The 21949-nt window shown below is 40.5% G+C and overlaps 1 protein-coding gene across 3 annotated transcripts in view; it reads right to left on the reverse strand.

Moving 5' to 3' along the window:
* Positions 1–21949, reverse strand: part of NOL4 (nucleolar protein 4) — a 191629-nt gene that overhangs the window by 120785 nt on the left and 48895 nt on the right. For 2 of the 3 annotated variants that reach the window (XM_069005950.1, XM_069005949.1), the window contains exon 5: positions 19373–19505. In XM_069005950.1, the coding sequence (XP_068862051.1) occupies positions 19373–19505 (133 nt within the window). Of the gene's footprint in view, positions 1–19372; positions 19506–20427; positions 20442–21949 lie in introns of those variants that run through there. The other variant, XM_069005951.1, reaches the window with a different exon arrangement.

The following is a 21949-nucleotide window of genomic DNA, read 5'->3' on the forward strand; positions in this document are numbered from 1 at the left end:
AAAGCTTGCCTGCACCAGATCTATATAAGTGTAAGGAAAAACCCAAAAAGCAAGGCCTCAGCCCTACCTTGAAAACATTAACAACTTACAGATTCCCTATGGCTTTTTATGTAATCATGTCATGAAGTCAGCAAGCTCTTACAGAGAGAAAGCTTCTAGCCTATCCTTCCTGCACAAATGTGTCACCAAAAGTGCCTGTCATACTTCAGGCTGAGCTGTAGCAGGAAGAAAAAAATGCTCCTACTTCAGATACCTTTGGCCAATCCATATGTTCTACTCATTCTTATATTTGGCATGTTTAGGGAATCTAATTTAGAGTAGTAAAGACTATCTCACAAGATGTAGGTGGATCTTAAAATATCCTCCAGATTTCTGGCTTAGTGTAAAAGCTGTTCCTCTTTAATGTCAAAGGAGTGGATTTTTTGAAAGAAAAAAATATTATAAATATAGTCAGTGCTGAATCAGTGTGAATATCCAGGGGAATAAAAACCAAAACAAAAACAAACAATTTTCAGTGTTCCATCCTTTCCTCCCAAAAACTGGTCACATTTCATTAAGATGTAGTTCAGATTTAAGGTGGAATATTTTCCACTAATTCTACAACTTACTCCCAACAGAGCTTGTAGTGGCCAAAAATCCTCCATCATCTCTCTTCACTCTCATGAAAGGAATATGACAGTAATGTCCTCCCTCTTCTTTACTCATTCACAAGAGTTTCTGGAACATATTACTTACAGCCATCAATAAATTCCAGCATCACCAAACCAGAAACTCAATTTATTAAACCACATGGTTTGGACTTTTCTGTTTGCTTTATTTCAGAGCATGCAAGGTATGTTCTGGCCTTCAGTCATACTGGTTCTTCAGTCATGATGCAACTTCTGATACCACCAGCTTCTAAATAACATATATATTGCTGTGACACAAAGCAACAGACATTCTTCATCTGTCCAAGTCCCTTCTTCTGACAGAAGACCCATCTTCTGCCTTGCCTCATTTCCCCAGCTCCACTACCCTTCTGATGCATCTAGAGAGATGAAAGAGTAACCTCTCTGAGCTGTGCTATCTCTGCTAATAACTCTAAACCTTCTGGATTAATGATGCTCTGAGTCACTGGAAAAAGCTGTCACTCTTGTTATATGGATGAGTACATTTAACAAAGATGGAAACATTCCTCCAAATGCTCCCAGTTAAAAACGCTTCCTTTAGCACTACTACTTCGAACAATAAAACTACTGAATCAGACCTTCAGTTTAAACGCTTAGGCAAAAACTCTCAGATTGCTTTGAAAAGATACTCCACATGCAGAGGGTGGGTTGAAGAGGTGACAGCATCTCTTTTGGAATGCAGACAATATAATAAGGCATGCCACTTGCCATGCTACTGACTTGCTGGTATTCCAAAACAGATTTTGTTATACTGAAATACACAGGTGTTTACCACTAACATCTATGAGGTTTCTTCACCATCTGAAGACAAAAATGGATAGCAGATGGACATCAATAGGTTTGCTTTATTTCCACTACACTTAGGGCTGATGTATTGTGCTAGTAATTAATAAAGTTAAGATCATGGTTTTCATGCTTACAGGGGCACACTGACAACTATCAACCGCCACAGAAATCAGTATTGTAAACAGAAAATAATACCTGTTTTTAAAAAAGGTTAGGTCCTCATTTGCTATAAACCAAAGTAGGCCCACTGAGAACAAGATGCAAGACATCCAAATTTGCCTGCACTGACGTTTTCCTTTCACACACTGGCAAGTAATACTCTTTTAAACAGCTTCTTCAGGGAGTGACTAGAAGAGAACTAGCAAACCTTCACCAAGAGAAGTGGTTTAAAAGGCACCAATGGTAGAAGAGTGCTCTCTCTCCTGCTACCTCTCTGCAGGAGTCAGAGGTCCAACTACCACTTATGTCTCTGCCAAGCCCATCACTACTGACTCTGCATCTGTCAGACAACTCTTTGGAAAACTGCTTTTCCTTGCTGCTAAAACTGACTTTCTCATCGCATACTCAGAAAAAAGCATGAAGATAGACCTTTCCATTTGCTCTACATCAGTCCATTCTCCTCAAAGAACATGCCTTTCAAAAACAGCACCCTTTCCTTTACTACCATTCTCCTCTCCCATGACATAGTTTCAGCTGGCAAATAAGCAAAGATGAAGTATTTCCGACTTCCTTAGACCGAGAACTAAGGGTTATTATGAGAACTGTTTCTCTCCTGTAAAAATCCACACCTTACAGAAAAAAAAGCCTCAGCATTCTTCCCCAATAACTACACAAACTTGTGAAATAAATTGTTCCTTATCACCTGACACTGCACAAAGCTTTTTACTCCAAAATTCATTTCCTTCTCAAACTGTCTTGATGTTTAAATGATAGCAGGAAAAAAAAGCCTTTTACCAACAAAGGCAGACAAATGAAAGGTGGTAGGAGGAAGGAAGCACCTCCTGATCCTATTCCAGTAACAAGAATATCCAGCTTTAAATTATTCAACCCACTCTGCAATTTTGGGACCTTTCATGATCCTGCTACCTTATTGGCTGCCCAGACAGGCATAGCAGGAAAAAAAAAAATTCCACCTGAAATGATCCAGAAATCTCCTTTCTTTTTTGACAGAGGCCTTATAAGTTGGAGTGTATATGTTCTCACCTTAATTAGTGCAACCACAGAAATAAAGGGTGGGTTGACTTGGAACAGACATTGAGACCAGTCTAGTTTCAACACCCTGCATGAGCACGAACACCTTCAACGAGACCAGGTTGCTCAAATCGCCATCCAACCTGGCCCTGAATAAGGATGGGGCATTCACAGCTTCTCTGGACACCCTACTCCGGAGCTTCACTGCCTTCATCATAAAAAAGTCTTCCTTATGTCCAATCTAAAACCTATCCTCTTCCCGTTTAAAACTATTATCCCTTGTCCTGTCACTGTAGGCCCTGGAAAAAAGTCTCCCTCTCTCTTTCCTATATGCCACCTTTATATATTGAAAGGCTCCATTAAATTCTTTCCAGAGGTTTTTCTTCTCCAGGATGAACAATCCCAGCTCTCTCAGCCAGTCCTCATAAAAGAGTTGTTCTATCCCTCTGACAATTCTTGTGGCCCTCCTCTGGACCAATTCTAACAAGCACTTGTCTTTCTTTTACTGAGGATCCTGGAGCTGCACGCAGCACTCCAGTTGGATTGTCACACAAGTCTTCTCCCCTCAGTCTCTGACCTGCCCTACAAAGCACCACTGCAAATGGCTCTGAGAGGAAGCCCCTAAGATTCCCTTGTCCTGTAACAGAAGAACACTTTGAAGGATGGACAGAGCTTCACTATGGATCCATATTTATTTTTACATGAATGTATGTGTATACACACACATATATATATGGAACCTACTTATACAAGAGACAGCCATCCAAATTTATTTTTTTGTTGTTGCATCCCTGGAGGAAGAATGTGCTGTTGAACTGTTTTAGCTACTGCTGTCCCTCAGACATAACCTGTAATATTCTGATAGGAACTACAGATACTGACATCTGCTGTTTTCCACTGCTGCCTCTCCTGAATAGGAAAAAACAAGCTGGTATAGATGGCACACACCTTGTGATACGTTTGAAACACATTCAAACAAAACCTTTTCCATGCACACCAAAACAAGAAAGCAAGACATGCAACCACAAGTGTTCTTCGAGTACGTAGATAACAAGCAGAAACAGAAGGAAAATACTGGCCCTCTGTTAAACAGGAAAGGTGAATTAGTCACCAGTGATGCTGAAAGGACTGAGGTTCTCAAGACTTTCTTCACTTCTGTCTTTATCCACACTTTTGGGCCTGGCCTTGGGGACAAATATCCAGGTTGATGTAAACACAGTCCCACCCACAGTAAAGGAAGATTTGGTGTGTGAACTATTACAGGAGATTGGCCCCTAAAATCAATGGGCTGTGACAATATCCTCCCAAGGGCATTGTTAGGAGAACTGACTGACATTGTTGTGAGGCCACTCTCCATAATCTTTGAGAAGCCTTGGAGATCCGGGGATGTCTCAGGAGACTGGCAGAAGACTAATTCCACTCCCACCTACAAGAAGGTCTTAAAGGAGTATTCAGGAAATTATAGGCTCATCATTCTTACTTCAGCTCCTAGGAATGTTATGGAACAAATCCTCCTAGGGGCTATCTTAAGTCAGATGAAGCACAAGATTGGGAAAAGCCAGTACAGATTCACCAAGGGCACATTGTACTTGACAAACTTGATCACTTTCTACAACAAAGTAACCTGTTCACTTGATGTGGGGTGAGGTGGACACTGTCTACCTGGCTTTCTCCAATGCTTTTGACATGGTTTCCCACAGCCTCCTTCTGGAGAAAGTGATGTGTTATGATCCAGACATGTGGTCAGTGTGGTTGGTGGGGATCTGGCTGACAGGCTGCACCCAGAGGGTGGTGGCGAACAGCTCCTTTTCAAACTGGAACCTGACAGAAGTGGGGTCCCCCAGGGATCCATGTGGGGCCCAATGCTGTTTAATATCATCACAAACTATTTGGAAGATGGGCTCAAGTGTACACTGACAAAGTTTGCCAATACCATACTGAGTAGGGAAGTGGGCATTTCAGAAGGGAGCGCCAGACTGCAGGAGGACCGGGATAGGTTAGAAGAGTGAGCTAACAAGAACCTTATCAAGTTGAACAAAAACAAATGTACGGTCTTGCACTTGGGAAAACATAATCCAGAAGTGCAACATATTATGGGATCTACCCAGGGATTAGAGACCAGTTCTGTAGAAAAGGAGCTGGGAGTCCTGGTGCTCAGCAACCTCAATATGAGTAAGCACTGTGCTGCTGCAGCAAAGGTGTCAACAAGAGCATCACCAGCAGAGATACACTCTCAGTGCCTCCCAGACTGCACCAGGAATACTGTGTGCAGTTTGGGCTCCTGCTATACAAAGAAAGGTGTGGAAAGGCTGGAGAAGGCACAGAGAAGGGTCACAAAGATGATCAGATTACTGTGAAGCCTGCTGTGTGAGGAAAGGCTAAAAGAACTGTGTTTGTTCAGTTTTGAGAAAAGAAGGTTTAGGGTAGACCTTGATGCCATGTTCCAGTATTTAAAGGGTGGCTACAAAGAAGATAAGGACTCTCTTTTTTACAAGGAGTCACATGGAAAAGATATGGGGTAATGGGTACAAGCTACTTCTGGGGTGATACTGATTAGATACATGAGGAAAATGTTTCACAATGAGAACAATCAGCTATTGAAATAATTAAGATGCAGCTGGACAGGGTCTTGGGCCACGTTGTATAGACCATGCTTTTGCCAAGTAAGGTTAGACTAGATGATCCATGAAGTCCCCTTCCAACCTGATATTCTGTGATTTTACAATTCTATAAGCTCTGCTTTATTGCCTCAGATATTCACGAGTATTGGAATGTATACTGCTTTGGTTGGATTTAGCCTTCACAAAACTGCCTCTTTAAAAATTTGGGCCCATGGTATTTCTGAGCTCTCAGAGACCATCTCTAATTAGAGTACAGGAAAATGCACACTTAAAAACAGGTTCCCATGCCGTCAAGCTCTACCTCTCTTCAGTGATCTGTTCACTTTATTTAGAAATACACATCTACAAAAAGATACGTATGTATATTTGTGATAAGAGAAATATAGATTTATAAATATGGGTAGAAAACCTACTAATAGAGAATCTATTCATAGTAATAAATACATCTGCGTAAACTTGAATTAGATTCATATTTGTTTCATATTGTGTAACAAAATACAAAACTGGGCCAACATAAAACTCAATGCTAACTTTATTTTTAATAAATGCTGATGGAAAAATAACCTTGGCAATTTCAATCTCAGCTACTCTATCTTGTTAGTCTCTAAAAGGGGGGAAATGATGCCATGAAGATTTTTGCCTTTTCTTTTATACCCCTGTTATACCTTTTTACAACTTCTGTATTCCTAGTGCTTTTTGCCTACATTCTTGGACTTGTTTGTCAAGCTAAGAGACTCAACATTTTAGAAGCTTCGTAGCCAGAGATCAGTGTGCCCCAGACCCCAAGGTCCTCTCCAGAACACATTCTGTAAACCAAGATAGAACCATCCAGGGGAAGGTTCCTTGGGGAGGGGGGCTCACTTGAGCCTCTCATTGGGGAATCTTTGATAGATATGCTAATTAGTAAAACCTATAATGTTATACCCAATGTTGGGGAGGGAGGGAGAGAGAGAGACATAGATAGACTCGGCGGGGTGCATCTCAATGCATATGACCTGGATGTGTACACCTAAGGATCCTTAAAATAAACACCAAGGTAAAATCCCTTTTCCCCTTCTAACCGTGTGTGACTCTTGATTTTAAGACCAGGAAAAGGCATCACCTACACAGCCTTCCTAATCCTCTACTCTCTGGATTTTTCTTCAGAACTGATTTCTGTTCACATCTGTGTGTACAGACAGGGAGAAACAAGTGGAAAGGCATCCAGGACATACTCACATAGGAAAGCAGAATAAGTAAAATTTTCCTGCCTTGAGGGGTGCTGAAGGGGGACAGTTTTCACTCTGAGCAGGAATAATGGAGGAGTCCAGAGAGTGGTTTCTCCTCATTTTTTCATTCAGGTTCAAAGTGTAGCTAACTGCATTAATCCCAAGAAGTGGTCAAATAGCATGGGAGACTAGATTTCTTCCTGACCCACAAGACAGAAATATCTTTAAAGAAACTCCTTATTATTAAGAGAAATTCATTCTGCAAGGCAGAAAGAGCTTAAAAACCAAAGATTTATTTCTCTTCTATCTGCATACACATTAAAAGAACCACAGATACTGGTACTGCTAGCATCTGCTCTCTCCCTCCTATGTGTGTACTGGATGATCAGTTAGGCCTGGGACCTTTCTGGCCAGTCTCCTCATGCCCAGGCATTAGCCAGATCACAAGTAACACAGGGTCCTACAACATATTTCAGCTAAGAAGCAAAGAGCCATTACACCATGCTCAACTGGGACATGCCAGATTTGGGACATCCTTGTTGTCCTTCTCCCAGAAGCCATATTGCAGAATCCTTTTCTACTCACAGAGGCTCACATCAAGCATCTACAAAAAACAACAGATGCACTAGAAGGCCTCAGAGCTAGCCTAAAGAAAAAGAAAAGCCATAAATCGAACAGAACTGCCACACAGACTATTGACTTGCATCTGGGGCAGGGCAGTCCTGGTTGTGTGTACAGACTGGGGAATGAGATGCTGGAAAGCAGGGTGCAAAAAGGGACCTGGGAGTCCTGGTCATGCCAAGTTGAACCTGAGTCAGCAGTGCCCTGGCAGCCAGGAGGGCCAGCCCTGTCCTGGGGGGCATCAGGCACAGCATCGTCAGCTGGGCAAGGGAGGGGATTGTCCTGCTCTGCTCTGCACTGGGGCAGCCTCATGTTGAATATTGTGTGCAGGTTTGGGCGCCACAATATTAAAAAGACATTAAATTGTTAAAGCACATTGAAAGGAGGGCCACGAGGATGGTGAAGGGCCTTGGGGAAGCTGTATGAGGAGTGGCTGAGGTCACTTGGTCTGTTCAGCCTGGAGGAGACTGAGCGGAGACCTTGTGAGGGAAAGCAGAGGGGCAGGTACTGATCTCTTCACTCTTGTGACCAGTGATAGGACCCAAGGGAATGGCATGAAGGTGAGTTGGAGGGATTTAGTTTGCGTATCAGGAAAAAGATTCTTCATTCAGAGGGTGTTTGGGCACTGGAAGAGGCTCCCCAGGGAAATGGTCACAGCACCAAGCCTGACAGAGAAGCATTTGGACAATGCTCTCAGGCACATGGTGTGACTTTTGAGGCATCTTGTGCAGGGCCAGGAGTTGGACCCAATGATCCTGATGGGTCCCTTCCAACTCAGCTCAGTCTATGATTCTATGATTCTATGAACTAGACTACAAAAAACCAGGCATTACACTGGAAGGGGTTTTAAGAAACAGAAAGGACAAATAGGCTACCACTACCCATCCAAGTAAATTATCTGTGCAGTAGAAGCTCTTCTCAAAAAACCCTGTTCTTCAGCATGGCCATGATAGCATCAGAGCTGCCTGTAAAAGGCTAGAAGTGTACACAGTTTCCTAGGCGGTGAAAAATTGTTTCTCAGAAAAATAATAGTTTTACCATGTCCACCCTTTCCTTTGAAAAGCAGCAGTTAAGAAAGCTTCTACTGAAATCAACACTTTACAACGCCAACGGAGATAATTAAGTTCAAGGATCACCATGGAACACTCCTTCTTAAATTATTGTGAAAAACTTAGCCAGTCTGCTGTTTCACTCTTTGAAATCTTTGAAATCTACCTGTGCCACTTGCCTTTTAATGCTGTCACCACAGTTCCTCAACTCCAAGAGCAAGCAATCATTTTAGGCCCCATTTTTTCCAGGGGGTGAATAGAAGCCCACTGCTGAATAGCTGATTCACAGAAAAGAAAAATATTTGTCCCTGCTAAGAGGCTTTACAATATCCATGCCTTTAATTAAAGTAGGACATATTTGCAGAAGATATAATAATATGTACAACTGCAAGCCTGTGACTGCAGTCTTACAGGAGTAACCAGGGATTATAGCCTGCTGCAGGAATCTAAGAGGAACAGTTCCTAGAGAGCACACGTAACTAGTAAAGAACAGCAGAAATGTAGCAGAAAGAAGAAATGAAGATACAGGAACAGATAGAGCTTGGCTAACTTGAGTAATTAAAGCTTATCATCACTGCATAAATTGCACTGATGTTTTAATTAAAGATACAGTAGCAATTTCAGTGCCCACATTAACTACTTCAGGATTCGTTCAGCTACAGAGAATCTATTATGTAAACCTTGTCTCCACTAGAGTTCATGGAAATTCTCATGATTGATTTCAGTAAGATTTGCATTGCATCCATGTATTTTGGAGATGGATAAAATGTCTAAAAACCAAGTCACTAAAAGTCAAAGTTCTTTCAAACTTTTGATAAAAATACAGTCCTTGAACAGTTACTGCAGAGGGATATCTTTTAAAAGTTACCGATTGTTTTTAAACAGACAGAAATCCTAGAAGATGTATGTATGTATGTATGCAGACCTGTAAACTATTCAAGGACTAAGAATTATAGCTTCTTTATACACTGCAAGGAGTCCTTTTTAAAACTGATTTGAAAGCATTAGTTGCTTCCTTTTACTTTCTACCTCTCTAGACCACCCTGCTGCTCTCACTATTTGTACCACTTCCTTTTGCAGAGGACTTATTTCTTCCATTCCAAGTAATTTACATTAAGAGTTCCCACATCATGTAGTTCTGTCTTGCTATTCTCTCTTTGACAGGTTGCAGCATCAGCTCCCTTCAGAAAATCATCCACAAGACACTTAAATAGTGTGACATAACAAACTCACTGTATGTCTTTGCCAATTAAGTCATTAAAATTTTATTATACTTCATTTTTTGGTTCTTCTTGGAATACAAACTTTGTGTAACTGAAATGTCATCTCTCTATTTTGTTTTTACAGAGGAAAAATAAAACCTATTCCCCAGTTTGTATCTTCTAATTTCTTTTCCTATCAAATTAGTAATAGCAATTATCACTTCTAAGATTAGAGTAGTCTGTTGATACCATGGTTTTATTACAATTTCTCATAGCAAAAAATCAAATTTTCTAATCAATTATTGCCCCAAAGTATCTATTACTATTGCCTTATTTAAAAGCTGCTAGTGAATCACATTTTTTTTCTGGTTTATGATCTTATTTAAATCTCCTTGCCAAGGTGTATGCTTATGTGAAATTCAAATTTCAGAGTACAAAAAGCTAAGCATAGAGGTTTGAACTCCACCTTCCAGTCAGAAGGAATTACTAATTTTACAGAAGTTTAACAGTTTATAACAGGGATCTTAGATGGTTATTAACAAGGATCACTCTGCCTTCTGCTTAGGGAACTCCACCCAGTAAAGCCCACGGGATTTCAGAACAGCTAGAAGTTCAGTAGAAGCAGTCACTACTCCTCCAGAGATGCATTAAACTGACTCCTTGATTTACATCATGGAAAAGGCAGCTTGTAAAAACACTGAAGTTAAACTGAAGCACTGAGGAAAGACTTTCAACACAAAGATACAACTATCCCCATAAGCAGGAACTTCTTCAGCAGAGTCTGATCTCAGGCAATCTTTCTGCTGGAAAGCCACATTCTGGCTGCAAGGCTGGCATCCTGACGAGTTGTTATCTGATGGAAGTGGAGAAAAGCTTCTTGGAGCTGACTTAAGGCATCAATTTCTCTTCAGTTCTGTGCACCTAAGTCTCAAAGTTGTATATTACATAAATTTAGCTTTTATCTTAATTTATTATATTAGTAATGCCAACACTTACAGCTGAGCTTCTGAATTGGTTTCTCAGCATCACACATAGTAGAGCCAACAAAGGCAATTAAATAGTGTGCTCCCCCACATCTTTTGCCAGAGTGGGTCTGAGTAGCTACTGAAGTCTGTCAGTCTGTCTGTCAGTCTGGAAGGCTGCTCCTGCAGTGGTCAGAACTGGTCAGTGTCCATCTGGCATGCAGCAGTGGAGAGACTGCCTGAGCCTCACACACCTCCCAGCAGGCTGTTAACCAGTCACCAAGTGCTAAATAAACTTGTAAAATGAGTCAGGCTGTATTCTAATCTGTGTTGATGCTAAATTTAATTGTTCTTGTATATTTCTCTCTCCAGTCAGCCTGCAAACCAGCTCCTCTGTGTTTCTTACAATAACCAGGCTATCAGTGTTCATGAATACTTGGAGGACACTGCTGGAGTTCAACCTATCCTGAAACTTTCAGGATGATTGCATCATTTTTTCCATCCTGTTATTAAGAAGTGCCAGAGATGGCACATCCCTCTGCTTCAGGATAACAAATACAGTGACTATCTGGCAACATTAAACCAATTATTTGAAAACACCTCTTCACAAATCTCAGGAAAATATATATAACCCCTTCCTTTGTGTTTTAATATTACAAAAGACTATACCACTGAAAAAGTACTCATCTTTTCTTGTAATCAAACTATTTGCATTTGGGTAAAAAAAATACTGCTAATTTTAAACATTCAGCATTACAAATATTTTATCAAACAAGAAATGCTTCAAAGAAATTTCCATTAAAAATATCTTTTGCAAGACAGTCCAATGTCTCCAGGGCATTTCCTGCTCAGAAAAAAAATAAATTAACAGCTTCCTTAATTAAAATATAACACAGTGAAGAATCAATGGCTAAATTTAATTTTCTTTAAAGGACATCCTTTTAAATTCCTTTTCATGAAAAAAAATGCTCTATTATATTATTCTATAGTATATGTAATAGGAAAAAAAAGGGGAGTCAATGCCTAGCATGCCTTTTAACAGTAACTATTAAAAAAACCCTCCACCTGTACTATAAGGAAGTAGACAAATTAAATCAAACAATCTGTGCACATAGCCTCTGCTAAAGTCAATTGGTACATTTGACAGGATAAAATGGATAAAGTGCCTTTACTGGAAAGCAAAACTTAATCTCTGTAGCAGAATGCCCCTCCTTTTTTTTTTTAATATTAAAAGAGAAACAAGAGAGAACGGCCTGAGATATGCTAAGGGAAAAAAAAACAAAGAATATCGACCAAAACCAAGCAACACTTTCAGAAATCCAGCTAAGCTTAGTTACAAGGACTTGCACACTGAGATCAAAAGCAGACTCCCTTCAGTACCTGCATAAGGAAGAGACAGGTTGGTTGGTCAGTATGATTGCCAAAGTGAAATACATATTGTTATAGGACCTGTACACCCCTAATACAACTGTTCTGAAGATGCAAAAGGACACAGGTCTGCAGCTAGCCTTTTACACGGGGGTAGGCTTCACTTACCACTAGATTGCTGATGTAAAAATGAGTGGCTGTGAATAGAGTGAATGGTCTGCAAGCATTTTACTTGTGAAAAGATAATTCTAATTTCTCAGCTATTATTGGCTGCAAGTATTCCCTGATGTAATTACCGAGTAATAGCTGAGAACCTGATTGTAACCAACAGTTAGTAGTTTGTTGCTAACAAGGCAAACATGACAAACAATTTTGAGGCAATTATTGTCATTACAAGCCACACTCAATTGTTCAAGGCAAGCGTAATAGAAAGTGACAGTTGTGCAGCTGGGAGGGTGGTGCAGGAAACGAGATTGTTCTCTGGTTGCAACAGACCACTCAGACTCTAGCAGAGAGTCTGCTCAATGCATAATTCATGTTTAATAATATTTTAGTCTCTAAAGAAAATTACAGTATAAGATAAGAAACAAACAGATATCAGAAAAAGAACACAAGTTATTATAAGGTGGAATAAGACACACGGAAGTAACATGGAGCAGGGAGGAGATATTCAGTATAGCAAACTCACAAGATGCTTGCAAGTAACAAATGTAAATACAGTAACTCTCCATATTAAAAGAGTCAGTTATAAAAGCAATCCATTTGCTATGCTTCAGTGACATGGGTGCTCATGTCCAAATCCCAGGTTGGGACCACTGTGTGATTAGGTAGGTCCAGGAGGAAGGAAGGAAGAACTCTCCACTGAGAAACACTGATGATTAATTCTGAACAAATTTGGATTGTGTGTGGAGTCAAAGGAAGATTTTCCTCTCTTGTACAATAGAAGCGCCTCATGTATCAGCTCAGTATTCTGATGACAATGCACACAGCAGCTGCCTCGTCAGCAGCCAGTCCATTAAAATACTTGATTTGCTGAAAATTCCACCCAGCTCTCCTTAATGATGTTAAGGGCTGAAAGTTTCTGATGCAGCTGCAGCAGCACTTCAAGCTCTTGCCCAGGCTCAGTAAAATTCATTGTCAGTGACACTGTAGCACTGCTTAAATGTCATTACAGCGTCACTCATAGTGCCTTTTGGACCAATAAGGTATCATTTCTAAAGAAGCCATTAAAACACCACTGAAACTAGATTTCAAAAACTCTCTGACTTTCTGGTCGTGTTTCACTGTTTTCCTCCTCTTTCTTAAATCACAGAATCATAGAACGTTTGGGCTGGAAGGGACCTTAAACATCATCTAGTTGCACCCCCGGCATAGGCAGGGACACCTTCCACTACAATGCATTGGTTTATGCAAAAAAATAAAAAAACATCAAACCAAATCTGATGAGCTAAATCGCTCCAGGTGTAGCTCCACTGAAGCAAAATAGCATCACATGCCAGTTTCTCAGGTATGCTTTGCCTCTGCTTAGGTGAAGATGATACTGATTTTCTCAGACAGAGCAACATGTTATAACTAACTCCCTTTCTAAAGATACCTCTGTGATTTTGACGTCTGTGACACACTTCAGTGCAGCTCATAGACTTACTCAGGAACATATATGTGTGACTGCACTGTCTTTTGCTTTATTAAGTAAGAAAGCTGGTGCTTGCAAAAGGTAGCAGATCAGCAACTGCAGAGACAGGAGACCTTTGCTTCTGTACGTCACATCTGTACTCCTTTTCGACTGCCATGAGACAGGCAGGTGTCTTAGATTTTCACTTTCAGAAAAACAGTATTTATTGTTGCACTCTTAGTCATAGGAAGTGAGATTATTGCCCAAAATGTGGCAAATTTCAGTGGCTTGAACAAAACTGGAAGGTCTGAATATATCATAAAATTCTCAGAGTGCCTGGTCCTAGCTCAAATGTAATTTTAAATGGTCTGCCATTTCACCTAAAAAAAAAAAATAGTAATGATTTTTCTATCCTCATTATAAGCTAACATTCTTAATCAGCCCAAACCCTCACTATTAAGCAAAAATTACCCTTTTCTTCAGAGTAAAATGCTTATTAACTTTGCATGTCCAATGTCTTGTATAAAGTATAAGCATTATAAACAATTTTAACAGCATTATAGATTTGTTGATATGGATCTACAAATTGCAAATAAAACCAGTCAAGTCACAAAAAGTCCCTAAAATGAAAATGCTTTCTAAAAATATATGAGGTTGCATCTAGGAAAACTGGCAGACTGCTTTTTATTTTATTTTTAATATTTTTTTAAGGCTTTGTGACTCCATGTGGTAATTTCAGTCTATCCCATATACCACAGAAATGTCAGGTGCTTTGTTTTGAAGACTAAGGAAGTAAAGGTATTTAGTAAGAGACATCTAAACTCTGCAAATAGTTTGGCAAACCTTTAGTGGGCCTTTACTGAAGTCAAGTGGACTTGGACCTCATACAAGGGCATTTGTAAAACCTTTCAGTGCTTGAACAGAAATTAAAAGCACAATACATCTTGATGTAAATGGATTTTATAAATTAAAGTAAAATAACATTTCCACTGAAAATTCTTAATTACCAGCAAAAAGGTTGCCATGGACTTAATGCTGGGAATCATCTGCTCTCATGTTGGCTTTGCTACCATTCACTTTACTCAAGATCAAGAGCAGGGCCAGTCCATAGTCAACAGCAGAGACAATTTACTCCATTATACTCTTTCACCAATCTGTCTTCACTTTGGCCTGCAGTTGGTGCTTGGACTCATATATCTTGAACTTAAATTGCTTTGAGAAGAAAGAAAAGTCAATGTTTTAAGACAAGGAGTCCAGGTTTCAGTGGAATAAAGACAAAAGCAGAAAGAAGTACAGTAGTACAACCAAGTTCAGAATGAGAAGGTGGATTAAACTCTTGGCTTGGACTTAGCTCAGAGAGAAAAATCAACAGTAAGTCTGCACTCTTGCATAGACAGTCAGTTTTGACAACTTAATTAGCTAATGTTACTTATTTCAGGTCAAGCCGTTGTGTAGAGATTATAGCTTTGATGCAGAAAACAGGTATTTAGATGACTGACTCCAATACTTGCATCTGTCACAAACACCAGATGAGTGAAAGGAATAGCTAATGTTAACAGCCAGGTTTCCTACATCTATATTGTGTAAAATGTGGCAATTTGAACATGCCAAGGAAAGAGAACTGGCACCATCCAAGTGATCACAAACTACTTGAAGACATAATCCTCCATTGCATGACAGTATTATTGATCAATTTTCTATAAATTGGAAAAAATACAACCAGGAAAAGCTTATTAATCTCTACATCTAAATTGATAGCACAACCCCCATTAAAGGTTGACTTCTGATGTATTTTGTCATAGCTATCTCCTATAAGCTCCAATAAATCTCCGCACAGTGCCTGTGAGAGGCAGTTGTATATAAATATGTATAAACATGTAACAGTTATTTTCCAAAATCTAGATTGAAGAGAACACAGTCCCTCCACCCAAATCCAGACTAATCACTGATATGTTTCTGTATACCTCAGTAGAGTGAGAAATACTGAAAATAAATCAATCCTGCATCTTTCACTGAGTTACAGTCAAATAGTCTCATCCCTGACTTTTACTAGATAGCTCACATAGTAAAAAACAAACAAACAAGAAAAAATTCAGTGTCAAATTCATACTTAATTCTCCTCACTTCTAGGGTTGTACATGTTCTTAATTTCCTCTAATCAGACCATCCCCCTACGTATCTCATGTCTTGGTAACTAATGAACTACCACAGTGAAGAGAGAAACACACCCACCTGCTCTGCACAGGGCTCTAGCTAACAGGCAAGGGCAACAAAAGTCCCATTTTCACTCAGGGTAGAAGCTGTTGCTGCTCCTTTGAAGACCTATCTAGAGGTCAGTTTTCACTACAACAATCTTTTTTTTTTAACAGGTTGAACCACTAACTTAAAAAACAAAAAAGCTCCTTTATTTCCAACTCAGTTCACAAACCTTGCCTGCTGTCTGTGGTCTGACACAGGCAAAAGGGTTTGATGCAGCAACATCAGAGTCCCGAGAGCATTATTAAGAGAAAGGAAATTAAAGACAGCTCTCAAGTGGGAGCTTGGCCTGAAGAAGAGTTGTACACCGGGCTCACTCCAAAGAACCAGCTTAGGACACAGAACTGTGTCATGTCTAGGGAAGCAAAAGAATAGGAACAAGCAAGAGGAAAGCAAAAGAGAAAGGAACATATCTGCAGCTTGCAGCTCTGTTATCCAGCTGGCTGCTAGAGAAAACACCTCGGAGGCACTGGTAAGCAGAGAACCGTACCCCATTCCCAGCTGGGGAATGGACCAATTGCAAATTAGGGCTGCTTTCCTTTCCTAACTCCAAAGGGAAGACCTGCAGCCCTTTTCCAACTCCTACCCCATCATTGCAACAGCCCTGCAGGTGCTCAGGATGCTATTTTCAGCCATTCACCAGCAGGTGTGACTCAAGACCCTGTTATTTAAAGGCGTACTAAGGCTAATTTAAGTGGGAACTGTCCTTAGTAGTACTGCAGCCACGTACCATGGATACAATTCACCAACCCTCCACACTTTTCATTACTTCCTTAATTCCCAGTACCCTTTCCACCTAATGAGCTTAATACAAGTATTATGAAGCCTCAGTCCACTTGCAGAGCCCAAGACTTTTGTGCAGTACCAGCACCCATCTACTCTGAGCAAATGGGCACCTTCTGTCTCTGCGCCCTTCCTCAGCATTTTTCTCACCTACCATGGCATTTCTGGGTGACAAAGTCTATTGCTTTCAGCTGATACTGTGAGTTTCTCTCATACTTGCCTTTATTCTATTTAGGTTCAAGCAACCTAACCATGAGAAACAGGACACAGCATTGGGCTGGAAGACATCGAGAAACCTCAGGTCAAATTTTCTAGTATGAGCATTACAGAGCGTAATGGACTCCCAAAGACAAATGCCTGTCTAAATAGGATGCCAGTATAGCCCCAAGGGATGAAGTTATGAAAGTATCTTATTTATTTTACATAGACAGTGTCAGCATTCTGATGCTCTGATAAACTGAAGTGGAAGAGCAGCCTCCATCTATCCCTCAGTAGCATGGCCCAGCTCACTATTATATTCCTCTAGGGTACACAGACAGTTTATATTCTCATACCAAACCAATTGAAATCCATAAGAAAAAAAAACCAGGGGATGTCCCAAAATATTCACATGCTACCTCACATGGAAAACCAGGGAAGTAAAGTGATTAAACACATCACCTTTAGGTATACTGGAGCTGTCCTTAACCCACCCCAGGCAGCAATTTTCCAAATGATTCCCATTAGCAAATTATCCTCCCAAGGAGGGCATGCTTGGGGCAGCAGAAGACCTCTGCTGTCCCATTCCACCCCAGACACCAGTTCCAACTGCATGTGCACAGGCAACCTTATGCAACAGGAAGTTTTCACCTGCCAGGATGCAGCAAACACACTTCAGATGAGGCAAATGCCAAGTGTCTTTATCGATAGGCTGAATGTGGTGGCTGACATAAACTTTCATAGACATACAGAATTGAGGGAAGGGAGAAAGGATCACTTTAGACACACAGATTCAGGCGTTGGTGATGATTTTGGTGTGCGTGTGCTATAATTAAGGATTAAATTTGTAAAATTTTACAATGCAGCCTGTGACAGCAAAAGGGATTGTACTGCTAAGTTCCTTAAGTTCCCTTTTATTTGCCCTTCTTCCTGTTCCAACTTCCTTTCCTCTATCTCTCATATTCTTTATTTTCTTCCAATCTTTTTTTTCCCTGCCCTCTCCTGTCATTCTTCTCCCCCCCCCCCCCACTTCTCTCGTGTCTTTCTGCTCCCCCTTCAGCCTCTTCTCCCTCATCTGAAACAGCAGTATTGCTATAACTAGTCACACTTAGCTTTGCTACCTGACAGCAGCCAGCAAAGGAAAACCATGAAGCAGGAAGAGAGCTGCTATTTCAAATCTCTCTATCAGCAGATGCTTTAGCCAGAAGATGCAGCAAAAAATAGGATTGCCTTAGGAAGGTGAGCAAGTACCATCTGGGAGGAAGGGAAGGAAAGCTGAGATTTAAAACTGTACTGTAAGATCACACTACCTGAAGTTCAAAGAGCACAGTGGATTTATTTCCCATACATTTGAAATAGCAAGTGACAGATTTGCAGCATTTTATCATTCATACTTAGGTTCTAATATGATTAGATGTGGCACATGAATCTGGTTGCAGCAGGTGTAAAGATATGTATGACAGGCATTTCCTCACAGGTTACTGTACTGAGCTATAATTTTTATTTCAGACGTATGCATGCATGCAATTATTATTAAGAAACTATATATGTGAAACTTCTACAGTATAGGATTGCACTGAAAGCCATATACATTAAAAAATGGCACCTTCCTAAGTATCCCTGAAACCTCCATGTTAGCAGTATTACTGTAATATATTATCCCTGGGAAAAGTCAAACTTCAACAGGAAAGTGAACTAACTTTTCATACATCATGTGCATCAGAACTGCTCCTTTAGCAAACATATGTAGACAGAAATTAAGTTAAAAGTTGAAAAAAATTTGTGATAGCTTGAGGACACTCAGACAAAAGGCAGTTGTGTTTAGAATCTGACCTAGCAAATTATCACAGACACTGTACTCCTTTATTTGTCTGGAGAGCAACTCAGCTGAAGATCCAACCCATCACCAGATCCTATCAGCCACTATGCACCACACCCATTCTCACCTAAATATTTTACCAGATAGCAAATGACCATGATGCATGAAGTGCAGAGCATCCAGGTTAGCCATCAAATCAAATATTTAGTGTTCAAGAGAAACATAAGAAGCACTTCTGATTTGGCACACATGATCAGAAAATTCCCAAGGAGCAAGTAAGGAATTCCAATGTGTTGTCTCTAATAGCAATAGAATAGACCTGCACTTTGGGTGTTGTGCATTCATGTGCTACTCATGAGCCACTGTCACAGTCTGTAGCAGACAGGCTATTTGTGAGCTCCATAATCCAGAAGAAAGTTCATTCCAAACCAGGCTCATTTAACTTGCTATATAAGAAGGGCTAAAACTTCATTTATGCACCTGCAATGCAAAGTAAAACTTTCATCTCTGACCAAAAAGTAGCTTTGTGTTGTAAACGAGAAACAATTAACATTCAAATGTACAATGCTGCTCGCTGTTTTCTCATCTTTTGCCTCTACTTCCCTAAAGGAATTTGTTGTTTTCATCCTTTCTTCTGAATATGACATCCCAGTTCCTTATCTCTCAAATAACCAGCTTCTGTGACACTCCCTCCTTATAAAAACAACTTTCTCAGCTTTCTGGGTTGCCTCAGAAAGGTTTGAGTTTCATTTCCTTTTCTGCCTGTGCATGGTCATACTACAGATATATCTATAGAAACAGTAAGATAATACTACTTAACATACAGCGGTCTAAGCACTCATCTGTTGCCTAAGCAACAAATAACATGCAAAAAAACTCCAAACTTCTTCATGCTGAGATATAGGGAACATGTATTTCAAATTACCTAATGAAACACACTATGAAGAAAAGCAAATTCTAAATGAAAGAACAGAATGGGAAAAAAGACAAGGCAATGCCACATTTTCTGTACAAAATGAGAGCCTTACCATCCTGCTGGCCCTGGAGGTTCTGAGGACTTTGCATTCTCTCCTCCAGATTTGAGCTGAGGTCGGAGTTCACAGCTGACATTCTAGTTGAGTCACTCATATCAAACTCATCACTTTCTATAGAACTTTCATCCTGCAAATAGAAAGAGACATGTCAGAAGACATGGTAAACTGTTCACATTATATGTGCGGTTCATCCTCTTCCTATTTGTTCCACTTGCATCTGGCGTGGAGTGTAATCATACTAAATATTTGTGTATTCAAGAAAACAAGCAGAGCACATCAAGGAGAGGAAGGAAAATACAGCATTTATGTGGTATGATAATCTGACAAATGTAATTTGTTCAGCTATGAGGATACTACATAGAAGCTCCATAGTCTTTTCCAGAAAAGGATTGGTAACTAGAGACCCCACACTATTTCAGCTGGTGGTGTGGTCCGTGGCTCTGACCCAGGAAGAGGTGACTGGTCCGGAGAGATGGTCCCGAAAGGGATCGCCTTCCCGAGGCCCAGTGTCTTCCTCTCAGCTGCTGGCAAAGGAGGGCCCTTGCAGAGGCTATCAGCTCTTTAGTGATTGTCAGCTCGTGATTCCAGCTCAGCTCTGCAGGGCATCCTCCAGGCCAAACCAGACCAGAGAGAGACGAGAAGGCCCGTGTGGCTGGTTCCGCACAGAGGTAGCTTTATTGTTGGTTCCCTCCGGCGAAGGGGAAAGCCAGGGACGAGCTCTCTCTCCCCCCACAGAGCTAGGTGGCTCTCTTTATAGGGATACAGGGGATCAGCAGGGGACCAATGGGTTACAGAGGGTCTGGGACGGACCAATGGGTTACAGAAAGATCTGCATAGTGTCTCTCAAAGGATTGTGGGTCCACTTTTCCTCGCCATGACCCAAGAAGCGGCTGCCCCTTCAGGGAGTCCTGCTGGGCAATTGCGAAATCTCTTGTCTCAGCAGAGATCCCTCCAGGGCAAGGGCTGGGCATATCCCACACCACACCAAGTCCTTGTTATTCAAATTTGGCTGAGGAGACCTCCCTATATTCCCTGCCTGAATCCTTTACCTTTCCCACATGGAAGTCGGTAACCCTTTGAATGACCACTGTCCTGGTTTGGGCTGGGATAGTTAATTTTCTACTTAGTAGCTGGTACAGTGCTGTGTTTGGATTTAGTATGAGAATAATGTAAATAACACACTGATGTTTTGGTTGTTGCTAAGCAGTGCTTACTCTAAATCAAGGACTTTTCAGGTTCCCATGCTCTGCCAGCAAGCAGGTGCACAAGAAGCCAGGAGGGAGCACTGCCAGGACAGCTGACCTGAACTGCCCAAAGGGATATTTTGAGCTCCACACCATGGAGCATCATTCCCACTGTATAAATTGGGAGGAGTTGGCCAGAGGGGGCCAGTTGCTGCTGGGAGACTAGCTTTCAGTGGGTGGTGAGGAATCCTATCTGGCATCACACATGTTTCTTGGGTTTTATTCCTCCTTCTCTCTCTCTCTCCTTTCATTACAATTAGTAGTAGCAGTAGTAGTATATTTTACTTTAAATTATTAAACTGTTCTTATCTCAACCCCTGGGTTTTCACTTTTTTCTGATTTTCTCCCCCATCCCACCAGAGCAGGGAGAGGAGAGAGCAAGCCGCTACATGGTACTTAGTTGCTGGCTGGGGTTAAACCACAAAAACTCACAGGAATATATTTCCAAATGGCAGCTTGACCTAGTAAGAATACACAACCAAATTTCCTTGGCATGATGTCACACTTACACTATGTTTAAAGAAGCATCTATGAAAATTAGAAAGCTTATAAAAGTTCTGAGCACGGACACGACAGTCAGTGGCAAATAAAAGTAATATAATCACAGAAGAATCACTGTAAATTTATTCTACATTATACATCTTTAATATGATTTATCCATCAAGTCCAATTAAAGAGCATTTAATGAGGGATGATAAAAAGGGAAAAAAAGTAAAAATCCTGATCATTATCCCAATTTGTAAAAGTTAAACAGTTTTGGACCTAGTCCAGAAAATATTCAGATACATGTTTGACTTCAGTTTCTTCAGTCCCACTGAAGTTCACACATCCACTCATGGATTAGAAATTAAGTATCCACAAGTCTTGCTCTGTAAATGGCTGAGGCAATGTACAATCCTAAGGCAATATATTTTCAGTAACAACTTTTCTGAGATGGTTACTCCTGTTAAGAAGAAAAGTGCTTTAAAGAACTTAGGGAAAAATATGGCAAATAATTTTGTATGCCCTGAAGATGTTTGAAATACTTTTCCAAATAATTTTTTGTTACATTTTTTTATCAAAACAGGATAAGACAGGATTCTGACTATTTTTCTGTGTTGCTCACCAAAAGTGGCCTAGAAAAATAGCAACCTTTAGAATATGATTTACTGTGTACTTGTTGTCAAGTGGATTCTACAGATATTAATATAGCTGCTTGCTTCTTTCTGAGTGCTAGACCCTTAAATGTGTTCCTCCCTTGAGTCTCAGCAATGTTTCCAGTTTGTATGGACATTTCTCTCCTTTTCAGAAAGCAAGTTCCCTGCAGTAGTGACTCATGTTAAATTAG

The sequence above is a fragment of the Aphelocoma coerulescens genome, chromosome 2 (assembly GCF_041296385.1).
Source record: "Aphelocoma coerulescens isolate FSJ_1873_10779 chromosome 2, UR_Acoe_1.0, whole genome shotgun sequence".
Lineage (NCBI taxonomy): Eukaryota > Metazoa > Chordata > Aves > Passeriformes > Corvidae > Aphelocoma > Aphelocoma coerulescens.